The following is a 21,937-nucleotide window of genomic DNA, read 5'->3' as shown; positions in this document are numbered from 1 at the left end:
CATCGCACACTGACTCACCCATCGGCAGCCGCCGCGGCTGCTGAGTCGGTGGCGGCAGCCGCACCATCGAGAGAGGGTTGGTCTCTAGCGAGACCGCTGCTGTCGCCGTCGGCGCAGGCATGTACTACGAGCAACGCCGGCGCCACCACCACGAGCGGGAACACACTTACTACATGGGGGAAGGTAGGAACACTCACAGAAAGTAGAGGAAAGTACGCCCATATACCGGCGCCTTAGCACGAGAGGCGGCCCCGCGAAATTTCGAACTCTACTCAGGACGAACTCCAGATCCCGGGAACGAGTAGGAAACTGCGATCGATGATCGAAGCACCGAGGACTAATCCACAGCAGGACCCCACCTGATCAAGATTCCCCGTGACAGAGCCTACTCATCATTCAATCACTCCCCGTCCTACTGCCGCTCTCCTACAGTATTTATTCTGACAATTATGGCCCGCAGGCTGCGAGAGCTATTCGATCGCAGATGTTCTGACTAGAACTCTCTCATGTGACTCTCCTGCAAGGGGAACTGGAAATGAAAATTCATCCGAATCGATAGAGAATGTGCTTTATTGCCCCGTAGTAGATCCGTACAACAGATCGTGCGCTACCATCACGAACGTGATTCGACGAGGATTAATAATACGATTAGAGAAGGATCATGTGCTCTACATCTTGGAGGTCGGATCGGTGGGATTTGAGTCCCCTGAGGCAGAAATCCCCGCTCAGTTCCTAAGCCGCGACGGGAACTTGCTCGCCACAATCTGTTGGAGCTCATTCCTCGCCTACTTTCCCGTAAATGAGGTTCGGCAGGTCTCTACGACTGCGGACTTCTCCTTCGCAGCAGGGATTTAAGCGCTTGCGAACGATGACCTACTCTCTGCAAGATGCTCTTAATCGCGGTTTTCAACGTCGAGTCACCTATCATGCCCTATCATACCGGCAGCTTCCGAGCGGTTCGCAGAATTTCTCCAAGTCCTGGATTTTTCCGGAAGAACCTTTCTCGAACTCAAATATTCCTCGGACTCTCTCCTTCGTCCGCTCCATTCACAATATTATTTCCTTCTGTAGAGTAAATTAATTTTATGATTCTCCCGATATCTCCGTCGCATGTACGAGCAGTCTCTCGAGCTGTGAGATATTCTCCGTTCCATGGTAGCCGCGCACCAGGTAGTGAAAGGCAATGCCATCCTTCCGATATTATTACTATTCGTTTCTCGAAATCAGAGCGTTTAGCAGCTCGCGTGAACTCCCTCGAGGAAACTCGTTGCGTCCGATCACGAGATAATATTCGTTTGTGATCCTAATGTAGGGAACCGGGCGAGAACAAGAGTTTGGGTACCGTGTTCAAACGGTTTCCTAATCGCTCGCCGGGCGCGAGGAACAACCAACGTGGAGTCATCAAAAGTGAAGTATTAGTATATCTCATCATCAAGATGTTCCGTACGCAGGACGCAACGAGTTTAGTCTTGTGCTCAAGATTGTTTCCTGTTGTCCCGGAATCGAAGGGGGCTCAATTGAATCATTGATTGAATATAATTCGCTCGCTGAGAGTTGTCGATGCCGCTGAATTTGGCGGCATTGGACTCCCGTCGAGCGGCTTTACATTAAGAGTAAGTCAATCTTCGGGTCGGATACGAACGGGTTCACAATGTTCGTAAACGACCTGCATACTAAATGGGGCTGTAAAATTCGGATTCGCTGTCCGAGCTAGGACCACGAGAGAATGGCGACGGTTCTATCGATGAATGTCGGACCGTCAACACTCTCGCTCGCGGGCATACCTGTCGCGGATTAGTTATGCTTGTACATCGAACTTCCATTGGACAGGACCATTTCAGCCATCCGAATTGTCCTCAAGTACCAGTCTGCGTCCCAGTAATCTTCCGTTGAGGTGGTGGACTTCTGGGGCTGCACATCGCTCCAGATTGAAGCACAATCAGAGTTGAACGGCAACAGTGCCAATTTGTTGGTCATCAGACTTTTCCTCTCGCAATTGTTTCGATTCGGCCAGTAGTCATTCTGGCATCTTTTGCAGCAGTCTTCCGAGTAGCTATCGTTGGGACTGCTGAAGAACGAGTTGTATCTCCGTTCGATAGCTACCAGGTTTCCGACGGGAGTCCGGTCTTCCTTGATGGCTCTTACCATCTCCTTCCACGTGATAGACACGGTGCACCGGTCTCCAGGGTCGACCGTATGGTTCATTTGCTGCACCCGCACCTGTGAGGACATTATGTGTGAGATCTCTTAGAACATCGGCTCCAGAATCGCATACTCGCCCGCGCCCATCCCATGATTACGAGAGCGTACCTGACGGAAGAGGATCTCAAGGAAAACGACCAGGGTGCCTCCCGATGATTTCGCCACTGTTCCGGAGTATTTCATGGGGTCTTGAGGCCGAACCTGGATCCGATCGCTCGATATTGAAACTCATCATCGATGCAAGCAGGAAAGCCTCTGTCCGACTGATTCAGATCGACGGGAACAACTATTACGGATAGCAGCTAACCTGTATAGCCTTGAAAGGGCAGGGGGCTTTCATTCTGTCCACAGGTTTTCTGATGAAAGTAAACCGCACCATCATTCCGCCTTGCAAGAGCCGTCGTTCCTCTTCGTTGGCCACCAGAACGTCTTTGAGATAGAACACCGCTTCATCGCCTCTCAGTTCCTCGGGGTGATGAATAGTCAGGAAGCCGTAAGGTTCTCGTTGACGACCAAAAATTTTTTTTATGCTGCCCACACCGTAACTTTCCAAGGCTTGTTCTGTCAATATAGAAAAAAGCTATGACCGTATACTGGAAAAAAGCTCGTCACCATCAAGGCTCTCGACACTACAGGGATCTCTAAGAGTCGCGTCGCAGTGACTCTACCGCGGTTTCTGACTTTGACAGTGAAGCTTGCGCGCTGCGATCGATGGAAGCATGGCCCCACGTGAAACCGGCTAAAATGGCTGAAATCGCTAAAATACTGCGAAATCGGTGACTCGGGACACGACTCTCGGTAACTGTCGCAAAAGCGCGTGGATCGTTGCCCGGGTCTCTTCCGAAATCGGAAGCTTCCAGAGGATTCTGCGAGATCTGGCCGAGTGTCGAGTCGGCGGCCGAGATAAATCGCGAAATTCCGCGAGGGTCGAGCTTCCATCCGCGCTCAAGCAAAGTGCTGGCACCGCAGCTGGGTAGCTGGCCTCTCCGCCGATCCAAACTCGGAAGAAAAGATTCATTCTAACCTTGGGCCAACAGAGGAGATTGTGACGGCATGTTGCAGGCTTGGTAACTCGGGACGAACTGACAACTTCAGCGGCACACACTCAAAACGGGCGCATGTGCGCGCCGTGCAAGAAATGTTGACATATACATGTGCGACAACAGCATGTTCTCCGAACCGCTGATGATCAGCTCGAGCTTCTCCATCTATTATTGCATCCATTTTCGAATCTCAGGGGTATCGTATCCCCCGACTCGGTCTAGAACTCACTGTGCGGCCCTTATCTAAACTCTCCGAGCCGTCCTTGTCTCCAGGTCCGCATATAGGACTCTAAACCGAAATCTGTCGCCGGGACGGAATACGACGATCTTGAGCCCAGATACCGTTTCTTCATTTCTCTGGGCGTCGGAGTCAAATCACAACTGGATCACGAGGCTGTATTCTTCGGATGATTGGAATCCGATCATAAGATTCCATCCTATCACATCGGATAGGCTCTCGCCCCATCATGGGGCGTATGGTACGAAATGGGAACATGGAGTATGAGTATGGAGTCCTCCCGTCAGGCTTGTTTTCCGGCTTCGGAGATACAATTATTTGAGCCCCGTGTCGGTCTCTCGGGCGAGTTCAATCCGTCAAGATTCCAAAGGTCTTGAGCCTGTCCGGCTTCCCGATTATATGAGCTACCTGACGAGCTGAGCGGGCTAGGGCTTTAGTGCGCAACGCGCGTTTCGTTTTCCCGGCCAAGAGGGAGGGAACCGACGGCTCTCCATCGACATTCGTGGGCTTTTCGTGAGTATCAGAGAGAACTCTGCACCTCCCTCTCGAGGTAAATCGATCATTCCACATCCACTTCCCGACGAGACGTTGTAGGAGCGAGAGGAACCCTTCGGGAACGCGAATGAAACCTGCGCCAGAAGAGGTTTCGCGCCTGCGCTATACTTCATTCTGTATCCCGCAAGCCGTAATCCCAGACACAGCTTGAATTCGTTCATGGGTGAGAAATAGAAGAAATCCGTAGTTTTCGGCTCGGACGGCCGTCCTATATTGTCGACAACGATAGAACCAGACGGAGAGGTGCACAGGGTATCCGAGGACGTGTCCTCGATAGAATTCAGGACTACTGTGATAGGCCTGTCAAGGCTTGTGCAACATCCCGAGAGCGGCAGCTTACTCTCTCCACGCGACCACAAGTGTGCGCGGTTAGTCAATCACGGAGCTCAGGATCTTCAAAAAGTGATCGTAATTCAACGGACATAATCCCACCGGGCGATTCGTGAGGTGCTTCTTCGAGTTGCTTTCTATTGCTACGGAAGTATGTCCACCCTGTACGCGGTGCCGGACGCTCTGTGGTACCGGCCGAGAGCCATGGCAGTTTCGCAGACCGGCCTGATTGCGACATCGGCAGGTTCCAGCATACTCCTGTCGAGAATTGACAGTCCGAGTAACGGTGCCGTACAACAAACGGATGGGAATGAGAGAACCGATTCGAAAAGCCCGAATAACGCTGATGCCAGAGAAAGTACGAAATCGTCAGAAGATACGGATATGTCGTAGGATCAGTGGATTTTTTATTTCCCCTTCCCCATTTTCCTCCCGTTCCCCGTGGGGCCTCCCTGAATGAAGTATCTACTTTTCAGACTCATTTACCTGAAGAAGATCAACTTGTTTAATGAGAAATGTCACGCTGTTGCGTTCTCCCCTGCGGGATTCGCCGGAGTTGAAAGGATCGCCCTCTTGCTCGATATGAGCGTTGTAAAAGTGGGTGCTATTTCGGATTCGAAACAAGATGTGTCCCATCGATTCACTGACTTCCCTGGCTCCCCTAACTTCGTACCATGTACACTCCAGGTCATAGACTATCCCTCGATGGAGATCGTTTTCAGCGAAAAGTATACTTCTGAGATTCGAACCATACGCTTCATGAACGACAGACCCCATTGCCTCGCCATCGGTATGACGTCAGCAGAAATACTGGTCGTAGACATGTCGACCAAGTCCGTTCAGCGAAGCGGGAGCCTCAATGTCAAAATACAGATCGAAGACCTCCAAGATTTCGATGTCCGTAACGGCTTAGCGGTCCTAGGATGCAGCAAAGGCAGCGTGGCCATCGTGGATACCCGGACCTGGAAGGTAAACGCTGCAATAATTGAGAGGGGGATTCGACTCAGATCGGTCCGAATGTCATCTGAAAACGAGCGTGCACAATCAGAGCATTTGTCGAGTCTGAATTCGAGAGCAAATCTCTCCTTCCAGGTGTTGAACAAACACAAACTCAACAGTGTGATCCGAGCGGTCGCTTGGCACCCTAAGGGTCAGATCGCGGCGGCCATGTCCGTAGCTGAGAAGAGCTGCCTCATCATTGGCCAGAAAGAAGCTTTCAGTATTCAATTGCCACCTAAAGGTTGGGTCCGATCGACTATGGTGATCCCTGAATTGGAATAATTCTCGCTTGGGAGCCACCTACGGATCTAAGTACCTCCTCATTTGCAGCAATAAGATCGACTTACACTGACAGAGAGCTCCTGACTGCTTGCGTGTGCTGGTGCGGCTCTAATCTGGTGGTCGGATCTCCTTGGGGCACAGTTTGTGTGGGCGCGTACAACGGGAAAGAGACAACGTTGAACGTTATTCCGCAGGAGGTGAGCTGAGGACTTATGTTCACCATCCCGGATTGCCCGGGAATCGATTTAGACCGATGCATCTTGATGGATGAATTCTATCATTCCAGACTACTACTAAATCTTTGAGCGCAATGGTCCCGATTGCGCCAAATCTCGTTCTGACTTCCGGAATAGAAAGAACGCTCTGTCTGTGGGACACGCAGTCTCTCGAGCTTTTAATGTCACGACCGTGTCTAGCGGGCTTCGTGTACGACATGAAATTCCATCCAGCGGGAACAGGGGCTCTGGCAATCGCCAGCGGATGTGGCAGGGTGAGTTCGTCGTCGAGGTTACGATCCGACATGCTTCTCCCGGAGTTCCCGTCTGATGGAAACTCGTTCTCAGGTGTGTTTGGCGAAAACGGACCAAGGATCCTTGGAACAGATCGCGAAACATGCGTCGGTCAAGTGTCGAGTCTACTGCTTGGCCTGGCATCCCACCAATGAAATGCAATTGGCGTTCGGCACTCAGAAAGGCGACGTAAGCTTCAAACCGAGTTTCTCTGCCCTATCGATTCTCATTGAAGATTCGATCTCTTTCCAAAAACTCCGATGTATCTTGAGAGTCATTTGGCTTCCATCAGGTATTCGTCGTGGATGTATCCCCTCAGAAGACGACGAGCAAGAAATTCGTGTCTCCCCAAAGGACTGGCATCGGTTCTCTCTGCTTCGCCAGCATTCCCCTCATCAGTGAACATCCCATCGTTTTGGCCGCAGACTGTAATCAAGCTTTTGTGGGGAAGACGAAGAACGGGGCCCTGATCCCGCTAGAAATGTTCATCAAGGATCTCGCCAAACATAAGGTGAGAGTATTGACACTGATTCGGTCTCCGGAAAATTAATCGTTGACAGGCGCCGATCAATCATCGTCTCCTGACCCTGACGTGAAAATTCGGTTTCGCAGATTTGGAGTGTGGACGCGATCAACGAGCGAAACTTGCTTTTCCTCGGGACTCGGCAAGGCAAAGTCCTCACTGTGGATACGAGTGCGCTCTCGATAATATCAGAAACGATCCTGGAGAAACAGGCCGCACAGAGAACTGTGATTTCCGCGAATGGGACCTACCTAGCGCTTGTTTTTGGGAATGATTACTTCAGCATCTTCAATGTAGAGCAACTCGTCAAGGCGGATATGAGTCATCCGGTGGTAGCGATCTGGAAGATTGTTGGTCATTCGTGCACTGCCCTATGCTGGAATCCTTTCAACGAGGACGAGTTCGCCATTGGAGGCAGCAACGGCTCGGTTCAGGTTCGCGAGCCATGATTTCCTGGGGATTCTGAAAGGATATATGCGTCGCATACCTAGAACAAATTTCGAGCCCCATTCGAAATGTGCAGGTCCGGAAGATCGGCTCCAGTCGCGTGATCAAAACCCTGAACAACGCAACGGGACATAAGTCCATCATTGCTATGCAATGGAGCAGCATCGACGAGAACCTGGTTTATCTCGGCACCAATGGTCATACGGTCTACGAATTGAACGTAGCGGAAAGTGTTGAAGACTGCAACGTAGAAATCAACCTGTCGGAAAAACCAAAGATTGAGCGTCCACAAAGTGAGAGATAGCTTTACTTCACGACCTTCGGAAATTGAGGCGAGATTCGCATCCCCGCAGAGAAAATTGTAAGTCATCGCCTATCCGTTTTCAGACAACGGCGCGAAAAGCAAGGGTTCAAAAGTCCGCCCGCTGTTCCCTCTCGCGAGTAACGCGGAGAACATTCCAAAAGCCGAGGGTCTTAATGATTTGCTCCTCCTTCAGAGGTGAGTGAGATCTATGCAATCTCCCAGATCCCATGAGACATTCCGTATACCGTATATACTCAGCGAACCTGCAAGCTAAAGAAGGATCCGTTGCCTCGGGATTATCACCTGATGCGTTCTTTCAGTTGTCAGGTCAAAGGAGACTACTCAGCTTTGGCGGATAAAACACATATGGGCTTCTACCACAAGGACCTTCTCCAGGTGAACTAGATATACGTGAAGGTATCCGACTAATCGGGTACCGCGTATGATATGTGGTCGGTCGATTCTTATAATAAACTCAACCTTCTCATGCTTAGAAAACCCTGATTGCTGAGGCTGCTAGGCACCAGTCGAAAATGGAGGATGATCTCGCGCTTCAGGTTCTACTCACAGGTCAGCTTTCCCTGCAAGAAAAATCCAGCCTGGAGATCGATGGACAGATTTTAGGAGGTACTTCAATTCTTGCTCCATCCCAAATTTTTAGGTGGAAACATCCGGGACGTGGTCGGGAGAGCCATCCAGCTGAAAAAATTGAGCTATCAGTTGCTCTCTCTCGCCAATTTCGTTTCGAAGGAGTTCTTCCTCGAGGTGAGCTTGCTACGACTCCGAACGTCGGCTGGGAATTCCGTCCAATCGATGAGGCACATCAAGAATTTAGAGTGATTTTCCTTTCTAGACAGCCGAGGCTCTCATCGATCAGAACAAGGAAAGCGACATCCATTCCGTTCTAGCTCTGATGGTGGCCACTGGCCACACGGAGGAACTAGTCAAGATACTCTGTGAAAGGTTCCTCCACAAAGAAGCGATCTCGATTGTTCTGTCCACCCGTAACGACGATGATGCTCTGAAAACGGTACGATCCTCCGATTGAGCATAACGCACATGCGTTGCCTGTCGCAACCGGACGACAACCATGTCCGAAATCATGAAATTCTCACTCAGACTTTTGTTGCAGATGGTCTATGAGTCGTGGGCGAACCGGTTCATAGAGAGCGCTCAGTACGAGAGAGCTGCTCGATGTCTTCTGGCTTGTAATCAACCGTCGAAAGCTCTCGAAACTCTCAATCTCTATACGGATCCCCTGTCTGCGTTGACTGCCGCTGTTCTCGCGAAAAGGTTCCCATTCATTCGTATGAAAGACGAGGCGGACACGGATGTAAGATCCTCTTCTCATCTGCTTTTCCTCCCAGGTGTGATCTCCCGAATCGCTACCTCCTCTTGAAAGCCGCGAGGGAACTCCTCTCCTCATCCAACGACATTGATGCCCTTGAGAAGCTCGGTGAAGAGTTTGAAATTGAGGCTTTCGCCAAACTCAGAGCACTCACACTCGCGATCAGAGTAAGGATACACCATGATTACGTAGCCGCAAATTCGAAAATACACCATATGAATAAAACGTATTCGCGTCATATCCGACAAATCCCCTCAGGAAATGATACTTGAATTTCAGACTTATTTCGAGGACACGAAACCAGTGGCGGATTCGAACAATCTCTTCAACCAGCCGCAAGAATCGCTGGAGGTCCTCATTGGAAGAGCTGGGAAGTTTGGCGAGGACGACAAGCAAATCATCGAAGAACTTCTGACCGACATTCAGCCGGCGCAAAATGTCAACCAGCTGATTAGCCACCTTGTGTTAGAAATTGCTCACGGGTCGGCGCTGAACAATGGTCTGCTCGATGATGCGACGAAATTGCGGATCTCTAACAAAATCGGCGAGTTCGATGAGGGCAAGTTCGTACATTTCGTCCTGGCGATGCTGTATAAGCCGGCTGAACCACCGGGAGAAAGCTCTGGTTGAATGGGTGCTCGAAGAATCCTTGGCATCCTCGAATTGGTTGAAACTTCTCAATCTCGATCACGGGGAGAGAGTCGCATGTATAGACAGATGTCTGACGGTATCTTCCGCATGGATTCCAGGAGCGAATACTGTCTGTTGACGTCCCTATATCTGTGAATTGCTCCTATCATGCTATAACATGGTCTGATGGGGCAGAATAAATAAGGAAAAGTGTTTCAGCGCACGTCATCGCTTGTCGCTCTTTTTCTTAGACATTGAATCCGCTCAGAACTTCATACAGCGCATAACGTTGTACTACAGAACCCATTTTTGTCGCTGGAGCTCGGTTAGGAGAATTGTTCAGGACTTTTCCTCAAACAACGACTAACGTTCTCAACCAGGATAATCTCTCTCAACGAACGGAAACTTGTCTCATATATTCCCCATCGGAGAGAGCTCTCCGCAGTCTGTCGTGCTCTGCCAGGGAATCGCAGCACGTCGGAGAGGTCGATTTGAACTGCCGCTTGATCGGTCAAGAATCTGACTGACAGATTGCCCGGGTTAGTTCCGGATGATTACGAGGGAGAGCGGCAAGAATGAGCCCTTCTCCTTACCGGCGGCCATTCTGTTCCCGGGCGGGGCTCGCTCCTCCTCAATCATTCCCATCTCGTGCACCCACGACTGAGTAACCTAGACACTCACGGACGGTAGTCTCTGAGGCCTTACCTGTGTCTAAAAAAATCTCTCCGAGTAAGCCGAAGGTAGCTCACTTCGGGAAGCGGAACATTTTCCATTCCGGTCCTCCTTCAAGAAGAATCCCTCGAACGGAGGCCGTATTGAGTTGTTCCACCCGGGAGGATTACCCCTCCCTCTGCGTGGCTGGGCATCCAGGAGCTGGGGCGCTTCGGTGCTCTTGTCAAGGTTCTCTGTGGGGAGAGGAAGTCAGCGGTGGTGATCGATGGGACCGACCCACAGGGAGGGTTTAGCGAGCGTATGGATTTCCCCGGGATACGATTCCCTCACCGAATGGTAAATGGACAATAAACAATCAGTAAGTCTTCATGAACTCAACTAAGATTTGTCCCTAGGAGTTTTGGTCGAAGGAGAGACTTGCCAGCTAGAGGTGCCAGTCACCTCCATCCCGGAACACCGTCCCATGGCCTGAAACATGTCATGCACTTGGCTTTGGATTCGTGCGAAGGACCATCGAGAATTCCCAGCCGGATAGGCGGAGTAGAACGAGTGAGGTGCCGGTTTACAACGCCGACGTCGATTAGGATATCTCTGGGATGATGCGTGCACGCTGCGATGGGAAGATCTATTTTTTCTCAATATCGTCTCGGACATTGGAGACAGTCGTGCCGACGCGGCGAATGATGTTTGGGGTTGGACGCGGCTGAGATTAAGAGCGCACTCTGGACGCTAGAGGGAGGGCCGTTCGCCGAATAAGCGCTGGCTCAGGAAGGATAGCAACTTAGAAAAAGAATTAATTGCGTTCGTATGCAACCAATGTGGTTTCAGCCATGTGACCGAATATGAATACTTTTTATGATAATTCATTGAGAATCTCGCATCATGCTCTCATCGATTCTGTGGTCATCCATTTCGAGGACACTCTGAGATGTTGGGGAAAATTTTGTTCGGCTCGAATATTATGTCTCATGCATGATGATAAGGAGAATGACGCGGATCAGCTGCGTCGCGATGAAAAATTCGAAACGACGAGGGTCCGACACGTCACGCTGTCACTGCACACTATCGCCGAGCATTCCAAGCGACATCAACTTTGGGTTTCGAAAGTTAAAAACACGGAAGACGAGTTCTGCAGAGGAGAGCATCGCGCGGAGAAAATCTATCACGGTTTGCGGCGTATGAACCTCTCTCCGTACCAGCCCGGCCTCGAAGACGATCCCGGTTTCAAAAATCCTCTTTTGCGAAAGGGAGTTTCACTTGTCATCCAGGAAGAGTCCAGCTCATGCAGCCTCGAAGGGAGAGCTCATCCTCTCAACTTATATTCGCTCATCGACGGTGACGCCGCGCCGTGAGCCAGCTGAGGGCCTCCAGCGACGATTGGACGCTGAGTCTCGAAGCGTTACACTTGCTATTCAAGCATGATTCGCTTGATTGTCTGAATTGATCTGACCTCCAGCATGCTCAGAGGAGTCTTTCCTCCACCGCTCACTAGCGATGAAACACAGAGTTGGCCTCCGAGAATTCCCATTGATCTCTCGGATATCCTCCACAGCACAGATGAGTGTCAGGCTCCGCATATCTCCAAATCCAGGAATGATTGCGAGGAGAAAAGTCCAATCCACACTTGAACCTGAGCTTCGGGCTCAGCCGAGCCGGTATAACCGATTGCCAGACGATTCTCGGGGGTCGGCAACTCGGGAGTTTTTTCCACATAAATGAGCCCAACGGACGCCTTTATCAGGGCGGACGTGAAAGCAGATGAACGAATTTCGACGTCGGCCTGGGGGGCCTCGCGTCAGGAGGTCGTCAAGCCGAGTTCCCATCAGCATCGTTCATCTTCGGAGGCGCTCTCAGGCGCGTGCCGCCGCCGTCAAACATGGGGGACGAGGCTGACATGAGTGCACTTTGTGTCCCTCCGGGAGAGTGTGCCATGTGAACGCAGCGGAGCGTGGGATAGTGCATGAAGAGCGACTCGAGCGAAGACTGTCAGAGGGTGCTCACATCTCTCGGCCTACGAAGATCATTGTATTGCGAGTCGCGTCCGATCTTATGCGGAGCTTCTCCGAGACTTTGAAGCAATAAGACCGTTTCCATGAGACTTGCGAAAGATCATGTAGAATATTCTCTGAATAGTTCGGAGGTATAGAAAAACAGGCGTATTCTTTCTTATCGCAGCGCGAGATAGATAGCGAGTGGGACATAGATAGTTGCACGGACAGATATTCCAGCAGGCATCCGCGGGAGTGGAAAATCGATATATTCCTGAATTCTTCAAAAGAACAGTCACGGAAATCATCCCTACCCCCGGAGTTTCGGAAATATCTCCCAAAGTGGGGCTTCCCTACTCCGCAATGGTGTGGAGCATGAGAACTGCCGTATTCGTCCGCGGGAGGTGGGAACGAATGGTATGAGGGCATTACAGGCAATACACAAGCTGAGACAGAGCTGCGAGATTCCCTCGATCGGATAGAATATTGAGGATTTATCCCCCACACAAAATTTCTTTCTGGAACGTGGAACATGCTCTCCTCGACGAGGCTCGTGTTGACCCGTTGGGATTGCATCTCGTACGCTGCATCGCCCGGCGGCCATAACGGCCCACGGCCCTGATTTGGTGCGGGCTGATTCTTTCCCTCGGAACCGTCCGCGAGACTTGCGCCGATATTCGGAACAAACCAGTGGATTCGATTGAGTTAGACTCGCAAGGTTCACGGAAGAATCTTGCATAACTGGCCAAACTAATGCGTTGAAATATAATTTTCCGAGCAACTTCCGCGGGCTCCGAAGAAATTCGGGGAGATGAAGAATCAATTTCAATCGTTCTGTCCAGCGAATCCGGATGGGAACCGATCGGGAAGTAACACGAATAGCTACAGGAGGGTGAAGGCGCATGCGCAGTACCCGGAGTACTCCTTCGACGAGTACACGGTCGCAGCGAACCGAGCAGCACTCTCCTCGGAAGAAGACCGAGTTGAACGCAGTTGGCTTTGTGCGCACGGAGCGACGAGAGTCAGTACAACGATGCTGGGTAAGTAGCAGCAGCAGTCAGATAGATAGTATTCGATTGAGCTTGATGAGACTAAATTAAATTCATTTAGGCTTGTTAATTCCTATTAGAACGACGCCTTATTAGAGACACTTTAGCCTACTTTAGTGTACTTAACACGCGCTGCGATGCAATAACGATCATCAGTCCCCGACTATCACAAACATCGTCGCTTCCATAAACATGCTCTTGGTTCTAAGAAGCAGGAATTTTCTCTGACACCTGCTGTCTCCCATTTCAAACTTTGCGCATCATGTCTGACTTCGCGGAAAGATTTTCGACCTCCTGAATAGTGCTCATTGTCCGATAGAGAACTTGCAAGGCGAGATTCCGGCGGACGAGGCGCCGAAGTAAGTGTTCTGTCGACGAGTTCCCCGTCCGAGCGGACCAATGCCACGGAATGTAGGTTCCATCCCGAAGTGAACTCTCAGACTCCACTGCTCCGCTATATTTTGCGTTTGCGTATGCCTTACTCGGATGCGGACGGCCCTGAAGGACCGAAACCTGGACATTAAAATAAGCGAGGGTACTCGGTCATCTCTTTGACCACCGGAGCATGCGGATTTTCAATTCGCTCTTGGACCTTATGGCCAACAAAGGAGAAAGTCTCAGACGGGAATCGTGGCCGAGCATACCAAGACCATTTCATGACGAGAGTGTGGTGGTGATTTTCAAGATTGACCTACCTATCGCGCGCGAAGTTATGGTGAATTTTCGATAGTTGCGATCACACTTCAAACAGAGCACCGCTGCATCCGCATCGACTGACCCGTATTTCGGTCGATGCACTTTCCGATGTTGTATGTACAGTACAAATGGGAATGATTGTTTCCAAGTGTGTCTAGGAACAAGTTGCTCCGCGCATCTCGATCGGGTTGTGGGACACACAATCTCCAGAGACAGGTGGGCCCTTGGTGTTTCGCTCGAACATAGGTACAGGCGCGATAAAGTTCGGCTATGGCAACTCTTGTGAATTCACGCGCACCTTTCCTCGACTTTCACCCACACACCGAACGCATCGCAAGCCGCGTGATGAGAGGAAAGAAGCGAAGCCGTAATGTTTATCCCGTCATATCGAAAACTCAAAGGCCCCTCAGGAGCACTGCCCCATACCAAGGTTACCAGCATTTCCACCATCCAGCCGAATGCTACGAAATCTTTGGTCTCCCTCCAAGTTATTTCGCGAGCAAAAAATCTCCGCTGTACTAATTGAAACAATTCATTGGGGCCAGGGGATCGGTGTATCCTCGTTTGTAGTACTCCGAGCACTGAAGATGATTCTCTTCAATAGCGCTCGATACCCCGAATGAGAATTCGAACCACAGTAGACACGTGGCGAATTCCGAAAGGACAATCCCGGGAGGCAGGCTCTCCGCTCCTGAATAACCGCAGGATTGGAAACTGATTTGGCTATTCACTCTCATAACTAAGGTAATAGTATCCCGCACCGCCGGACCTCGTGGATCGAATGGAACGAGGAGCAGTCAGCGAACTTCGCGTAAATTGGCTCAATCAAGAATAATGCTTGTTTCAATTCCGAGGGTAAACTTACAATTAAGCCCTCTTACATGAGGGCCAGGAGGTAGATTCCTCTTCGGGCTCTTCACGATTGAGGCGCTTGTGCGATAGAGGCAGTCGACTCTCGAGACATTTCTCACATGGGCGCGTACGTTCTCCGAGGTATCGATGATTAGACCAATCTTTCCCTCATTCTCGTCTGCCTTTAGAGCTCGTCGCTCGGCTCGGAAGGCGCGATCCGTATCGATCTACCCCGTCTGATTCGTCGGGGGACCAAAATTATTATGACGTCATGTCCCCGAGGAGACTCTCTATGCTCATCGATGTCCACACAGACACGGAGTTGTTCGATGTCGGCCACAATAATCGATTTCAGTAGCTAGAAACAACGGGCAGCAGGAAAGTGACTCCGCACAATTTGTGCAGCGGGCTCACGTGGTGTGTAGAGTTTGTAACGGAGAACATGATGTCCGTTCTGTGATCGGGTCGATATTGCTCATTCTGAAGTCTTGCTCAGAATGAAATGTCGTCAACGATAGAAGAATCGGAGCCCAAAGAAAGGTGATGAAAGTCCGTTGCTCACATCATCGACCCAGAGGACGAGCGAGCCGACCTTATGGCATCCGCACACAACGCCGCACACTTCACCCTAGGTTTCCACTTGCCCTCAGAAAAGTGCTGAGGTTTTTGCCCTCCACTGTGGAAGCATCAAATCTCGATGATCCAGAATTTGCTGCGATCCGCGGCGAGAGTCACCAAATTTGCAGTGAGAGTATTTGTGAGATTATGGATTTGTCTATCACGACGCTGACTTTCGAAGAAGCTGAAACTTACTACGAAACTATCAGTGAAGACGAATCGGAGAATCTTGTGTCATCCGGGAACGAGGCGAGGAGCGAGGAGTACACCAGGACAGATGAGTTCGAAAACCTCTTCCAAGGGGATGCGGCCATGGATTCATTTCCACGGGGGACGGACGTTGAAACTGAAATCCGGAGAGAACGAATCGCTTCCGAAGATTTCACAGAAGACCGCGCAGTTGCGGATGAAGATTCTTCGGATCATTCAATGATGGTTCCTGCTACAACCTATGACGCCGCATTGAAAATTTCCATGGTGCCCCATTATCTCGACCAGCTCAGTCTCGCCATCGTCGGAGCTTTCGGTTACCATCTTGATGATTTCTATGAGGATTTACCGTCGGAACCGTGCACAGGTGGAATGTTCTGCTCGGTCTCTGATCAGATGTCACTTTCGAATTTCATCGATGCTCGTATCGCATCCGACGCGATCGACTTGAGTACTTCATCCATATTTTCGTCGCAAAGGTCCTGGACGGGGATCTCCGACTGGATCTCAAAATCTCTCTTTGCAGAAAATTTCTCCAACACCATGGACTATCCCGTGGACACCTCGCAATTCCTGCAGATGCAGGATCCGAATCCACAAACCCAGGTACAGTCGATCAGGGGAGATACAGCCCGAGTTCTAACTTTTCGTCTCCTCATGAAAATGGATTCCTATTGGCTTGATGATCTGGGCCTCAAGATTAGCACCCTCGTCCGCTGATATTTCTCGACTCTGACGATAATAATAGTTGTTCGTTTGCTCAGGTCACGGTGCACCACATGCCGAAGAAGGAGGAATGCCAAGCCGTCGTCATCGCGGCAACGGCGACTCCTGTGGTGGCCCCCACGACCAGCTCAACTGTACCTTCGAGCTCCACTTCTGGAACCTCAAAAAAGAAAAAGCGACTTCGAATCACCACGGTCAGAATGAAGTCAAGAAAAAAAGACCCGGTGATTATTTCGCTCCTCTATGATTCTCCACATTTCTTAATCATATCTGCGCTCCGCCGTAACCGTGGGCTACGGGGGTCCAAGATCGCTGTATTCGGCCGTGGTCCATGTCATCGAGCAAGTTATTCTTCCAGGACTACATTCACGTCGTTCCAACTCGATGAATTGGAACGAGCGTTCCAGAGAGCTCCGTATCCAGATGTTTTCGCGCGAGAGGATCTCGCGATGAGGTATTCTCAAAAGATAGGAATATTCAGCGGACATTCGAATTAGTTTGGAATATTTCCCTCATCTCTACACTCCGCGCAACATCTTCTGTCTGTCCTAATATTCGCATCCTTAATCTTCCAGGCTCAGTTTGAGCGAGTCCAGGGTCCAGGTTTGGTTCCAGAACCGGAGAGCGAAGTGGAGGAAACGAGAACCTCCGCGGAAGAACAATTTTTTACAAATGAGCGCAGGTGAGAAACGAGTTCTACTTGATGAGCTCGGCGCCCGATTCTCGGACGCTCCACATGACATGCTAGGAGCTTGTCGATTCGCGAACTAAAATCCTCATTCGCTGAAGCAGGGGTACCCCGCCTACCTGTAGCCTGCTCCTTGCCGCCCGCCTGCGCGGTGGGTCCACCGACACCGTCATCGTCGCCTTCATCACTACCGGCGGCATCAACAGTGGTAGGTTCCAGAGTGAAATTCCAATCAGACGGGTCGATCTACGCTGCGCTGATCTCCTTTGACGAGAGTATGCATTTGAATTGCAGCTATCCACCACAGAGCAGCCGCTATACCCGACCGCGACTCTGCCGGCTTTCTCTCCAGCCGGTTCGTTCCACGATGCGGCTTCCTGGCACTTCACGCCCTTTGAGTCGCCTGCCCCGATGGCTCCGACGGGTTATGATTACGACCCCTATCAGCAGCCGATGACTATGCAATATCAGGTCGGTTAAATAATCCTTTAAGAAATTGGACGGAGGAAAGATGGGAGCAAGCATCTTCTGGACGGGTTACGATTTTTCGGCTTTTCTTTCAGCAGGACGAACTGTCCATGACCGCTCTGATGTCAATGCCTTCGTGGTTGCCACAGGAGCAGAGCGTGTCTGGCCAAAACCTCTATGACTACCGTCCTCTCGATGTGGTCCCGCTCCAACAATCGCAGCACCAGAGCGCGGAAGCCCCGAGCGGAGAAACTAGCGAAATTTTCTGAATTGCGAGGCTGGCCCGGCGGGGTTTGGAGTCTCGGAGAGGATTCACGCAGCTAGTCGCTGCGTGCCCCGTGTTGTGCCTGCATGGGCGCACACACGGCTATCGACGCGTGGAAGGAGTATGACGAGGCCCACGGAGGGGATCGGAATGTGAAAGGGAGCGGCTAACCCAATCGCGTTCTGCAATAGCGTGATCACGCAGCGAGGAACAATCAGTTAGCAATTATGCCGTTAGCGTGACGGTGACCGCCATATTGGATGGATTAATTACTAATTACAATAAAGCATGTAGTTTTCATGGAGGGCTGGACCCACTCGCTGTGAAAAAGGTCTTCGAAAAATCCACGGCGAATCGATTCCGGGAATGAAGCTTAGGAGTTGCTCACCAAAGAGTTCAGTTCTCTCTACGTATTAGTCGCAGGCTGACGCCCGCTTAGTCTGAACTCACCCCGTAGCAGCCCCGACGGGGCAATACGGGGAGCATCTCCTCGCTGCCCTCTGAGAGGAAAGTACTCCTCCAGAGGCGTAGTTCCGAGTCAGAACCTCGCTTGATGGACAGCGGAGCACCTTTCTTGAAAGGCCGCTATCTCACATGATCACCTAGAAGATCTTTCCGTGGCGGAGTTGAAGCATTGGAAATTGGCATTACTGTATCCGGCGGGGGTTGCGCTCCGACTCTCACCGGTCCCAAGAGAGAACTGAGCTTCCGGAGGTGTCGGAGAGTTATTCGCGATCCAAGGCGGTCATTCCGGAAGCCTACGCGTACCAAGGAAAAAACCTACGTACGACTCCTGTCGAGCGTTCCGGAGGCTCTTCTCTAGAGATGCCTGAACAAAAAATCGATGGACTCCCGAAAAACAAGGCAAGGCTGTGCGCTATCGTTTCGAAGTCGACATCGCCATGAGATTCCCCTCGCAGAGTTCACCGAGTTCCTTAAGGTACATTCCGGGCTGCGAGACTATCTTATCTTTCCTGACTCATGGATGCCTGTCCTCGTTTCCTGAATCCCCGATAATAAGAATCGTCGATAATTCGATAGCTGAGGACACGATCTCAGGACCACATCTTAAACTCGATCATGGGTAATTCGGTTATTTGGCTAAATTATAAAGCGGTGTCTCGGTGGGGACCGAGCTTTCGAATCTGTCCGACATATCATCCTCCCGGAACTATATCGAGGAGGTTGACGATTATGACGAGAGCCCGTGGTCCAAGCACTCATAGATCTTTCATTAATTATAATCAATGAGATTTAAAAGTCGACGAGTAGGATGAAGCATAAATTATATATGTAGATAGCATCAATGATATGCTCTCTGCACCGAGTCCAGTCCATGGGCCGCAAGATGGTTATAGGTAATCACGAGATGGGCGGGCTCATCTACCGATCTAGCGATGAGCTCTCCCTAATGATGCGAATATTATGCCTCTGCCAGGAATCTCGCCAAAGCCCCGACCTACGGACGTAGGATCCTTCCCGATGTTCGGGACGAGTTAGATTCTCGTCGAGAATCGCCGAGAGAACCATTATCGATTGATTGGTTAATTCATATCACAGCCTTCGATGTAACTGTTGATTTCCTTGTTCAGGTAGCATTGATGATACCAAACTTTCCAGAAGCGAAAACCTGCTCGCTTGTAGGCGATTGCAGCGCAGCGGACGTCATCGACGATGTTGTCGTCGAGATAACTCCCGCACAACTTATGACAGAGACCTGCCTGACCCTCCGCCGGAAGTTGGTCGCGGCAGTAAAAACGACTCGGAATCTGGTGAAGGATGGGATAGCGGGTAGTCGATAATATTGATAATATAATTTTCAGAACGAGTCTCGCACGTAATTTCTGTCAACGGTACTTGGTGTTATACAGGTACTGAAGTTTACCTGGTAAATCCCCACTGATCTCTGACTATTGAGCCGTGTTACTTCAGCGCTGGTGTTGAATTTGCTCACCTGAAACGGAGTGTGAACGATTATAGGAAGATCTCGTCAGCACAAAGGAGGCGAGACAACGCCCCAAACAAAGCGTGCTCCCGCGTCGCCAGCTGCTCCTGATCAGGAGTCCCCCCATATCCGAAAGAGGATGTGCCAGGCCTCGCAATGATAAACGCATGATCATGCTGCGAAAGTCACAGCGACGGTCGCAAGGATCTCAGGTTGAGACTCTCAGCTGACTTCATCCATCCTTCCAGATGTCGCGTCTCCGCGGCAGGTCTGCCCGGAAAAGGCCGCAACCTTTGTTCGAGCGGGAGCTTAGCTGGAGCGCGCACCAGCTACGTATCGACAAATTAGGGGAGAGGGGGGGTCCGCGTTTCGCCTCGGGCATCTGGTGTCTTGGGTCATGATGCTTCTCAATGAACGCGCTGGAAGGCCCCATCCTTTGGATCTACTTGATGAATGAGAGCCTTCTCATTTCGGGGGGTGTCCCCACGGCTGACGTCCCCGGGCACGGTCGGCTGTCGGCGCGCACCCGACCACGAGCCGTGCGGCTCCGGAGGTTTGTATGCATTGGCCCCTCTATTCGGCAATAGTTCAGATCTAGTCACCTCGTTCCGATGGGGAAAACATCGATCCATTCAGATGCAGCAGCGAGCGATGAATATTCTGCAAGATTCCCAAGACCGAATTCTGGCTCACCTGGTCCGCTATGCACACGAGTTGCTTTATGTTCCACGCTTCCTTGATCGTACTATGATTCCTTATGGTTCGTGCAACTTCACACCGATCTACGATTCTGGACGACGAGGGGAGGATGTCGAGAACCAGGCAGAGGAATCGAAGTAGCGCTGAAGCTCGATTTTCGAAGTGTCGACGGAACATTTTTTCTCCGCTCCGAACAAGGCTCCAGAAGATCTCAGAATTGTGACGAGCCGGCGCTAGAACTGTGGTAGGACCATGGAGCGACCATCGGGAGAGAGGCTCCACAAAACCACTTTTAATTGAGAAGTGAACTTCGGAACTATGCACAATAAAAGGAGGGAGAGAGCGCGAATGAGGAGGAATTTTCATTGAGAAAGCGATCACGGTATGGCCCTTACTCGCGATGCCTATTATGAGAAATGACGTCAATCATAAGCGAAACACAGATCTAGTTTAGAATAAGCGAATCTGCCACCGGATGCGCAAGAGATGACAAAAAGTAGAGAGGATGTCATCACCGACAAGTCGCCGGAAGAACAATCAATTGGAGAAGAGAAAGTTCATCTCCCCAGGCGATTTGCATTCTCTCGGTCGTGTAACCGGAACCTAAACAGCGCAATCTCGTCCACGCGACAGCGCGTTTTCCCATCTCCGAGATGGAGTTCCAGCTATCTCTTGATCTTCATTCTCAATCCAGTCGTCTCCATTTTCTGTCGCGCACAATGGGTCTGCCGTAGCTTTCGGGTCTGGATTCCGGAGGGAGAGATTCGAATCGGAAATATTCAAATTAACCCGAACCGAGTGAATAGAATAACCAGGAACGCTTTGTCTCGAAGCTGGACTGACGTTGATTGTGTCTCGCGCGGCCTGACTGGCGAAGATACGAGAGACGGAGTGATTTCGATGTCATCCCTTGGCTTTTTCACCAGATTCCCGTGACATGCCGACGGATCATTCCCGGCGAGTTCTGCTGGGAGCTGTCGACAGCGATATCGAACAGAATTTCGAGGCTTCCAGGCGTCCGCGGTCTTCCTCGCTCGGCTCAGAGTACACGGCTCGCTCGGGCAGCTATCTGACGGGCAGATTGTAGCTCACAGACAGCAGCAGCTGATTGAGTTCGAGCTCGATCTGGATTGTCGTGCTAGCGCAATACCGATCAGCGGTCAGGGATACAGAAAACTGAACTCCTTGGAAAGCATTCCTTCCGGAGCGCTTCATCCCTAGAACGACTGCACCGAGCAGATTTCCTTGACCCTATTCGATCCGCCTCTTTGAGAGCTACGGCCTCGTGACCGGATACCCCCTCTCCCTTCACTGTACCACTTGAGTTGGCGACTCCGAACGATCACCGCCCAACTACGCCAGTCTAAAGTTGATCTTCTCCACCCACAGAGGAGGTAAGAGGCTCCTACTCCTCGAATCCTCGCGCGCCGTCCGACGTGTGTTCTCAGTCAATCGACGACCCTCGCAGAATTTCGCCAGCGTGATCCAGCGGGTTGCGAGGTAGAAACGTATACCACCGTGATCCAAGCGTGGATTGGGAAACTGGATGAATAATAATGCAGGGAAACGGGCGAGATCGCCCGACCGCGCTGACTCCTGAAATTCCCAGCAAAGATCACTAGTGAAGACATGGGGAAACATCTTCCACAAT

The 21,937-nt window shown here is 51.0% G+C and overlaps 3 protein-coding genes across 3 annotated transcripts; 1 reads left to right on the top strand and 2 right to left on the bottom strand.

The window, feature by feature from the left end:
- Positions 1–552: 552 nt before the first annotated feature.
- LOC100902658 (uncharacterized) lies at positions 553–3,338 on the bottom strand. The gene is made up of 4 exons (XM_003747573.2): positions 3,227–3,338; positions 2,510–2,763; positions 2,311–2,403; positions 553–2,220 (listed from the first exon to the last, which is right to left on the bottom strand). Exons 1-4 carry the CDS (start codon positions 3,255–3,257, stop codon positions 1,795–1,797), a joined length of 804 nt encoding a protein of 267 aa, XP_003747621.1. The 5' UTR covers positions 3,258–3,338; the 3' UTR covers positions 553–1,794.
- Positions 3,339–4,521: 1,183 nt separating this feature from the next.
- On the top strand, positions 4,522–9,410 carry LOC100904386 (gem-associated protein 5). The gene is given in 18 exon segments (XM_029112693.1): positions 4,522–4,766; positions 4,845–4,965; positions 5,056–5,337; positions 5,461–5,608; positions 5,698–5,846; positions 5,936–6,139; positions 6,213–6,347; positions 6,451–6,669; positions 6,771–7,115; positions 7,205–7,421; positions 7,516–7,627; positions 7,753–7,828; positions 7,927–8,002; positions 8,094–8,197; positions 8,286–8,462; positions 8,565–8,725; positions 8,800–8,947; positions 9,060–9,410. Coding segments are annotated over 18 exon segments (3,270 nt in total).
- A 9,776-nt stretch (positions 9,411–19,186) lies between these two features.
- LOC100904245 (lysozyme C, milk isozyme) lies at positions 19,187–20,499 on the bottom strand. Its single transcript, XM_003747746.3, has 3 exons — positions 20,281–20,499; positions 19,528–19,596; positions 19,187–19,411 (listed from the first exon to the last, which is right to left on the bottom strand). Exons 1-3 carry the CDS (start codon positions 20,461–20,463, stop codon positions 19,187–19,189), a joined length of 477 nt encoding a protein of 158 aa, XP_003747794.1. The 5' UTR covers positions 20,464–20,499.
- Positions 20,500–21,937: the final 1,438 nt, after the last annotated feature.

This window comes from Galendromus occidentalis, unplaced genomic scaffold (assembly GCF_000255335.2).
Source record: "Galendromus occidentalis unplaced genomic scaffold, Mocc_1.1 scf7180000077524, whole genome shotgun sequence".
NCBI classification, from domain to species: domain Eukaryota; kingdom Metazoa; phylum Arthropoda; class Arachnida; order Mesostigmata; family Phytoseiidae; genus Galendromus; species Galendromus occidentalis.
This window is presented reverse-complemented; position numbering and strand designations above follow the sequence as displayed.

Coding starts and splice junctions, on each gene's coding strand:
- LOC100902658 (XM_003747573.2), bottom strand. CDS start 3,257: ATGCCGTCACAATCTCCTCTGTTGGCCCAAG. Junction 2,764..3,226: donor ATCTCCTCTGTTGGCCCAAG/GTTAGAATGAAT, acceptor CTATATTGACAG/AACAAGCCTTGGAAAGTTAC. Junction 2,404..2,509: donor GCCCTTTCAAGGCTATACAG/GTTAGCTGCTAT, acceptor GATCGGATCCAG/GTTCGGCCTCAAGACCCCAT.
- LOC100904245 (XM_003747746.3), bottom strand. CDS start 20,463: ATGTTCCGTCGACACTTCGAAAATCGAGCTTCAGCGCTACTTCGATTC. Junction 19,597..20,280: donor TCGTGTGCATAGCGGACCAG/GTGAGCCAGAAT, acceptor ACTCCGTTTCAG/GTGAGCAAATTCAACACCAG. Junction 19,412..19,527: donor GATCAGTGGGGATTTACCAG/GTAAACTTCAGT, acceptor ATCCTTCACCAG/ATTCCGAGTCGTTTTTACTG.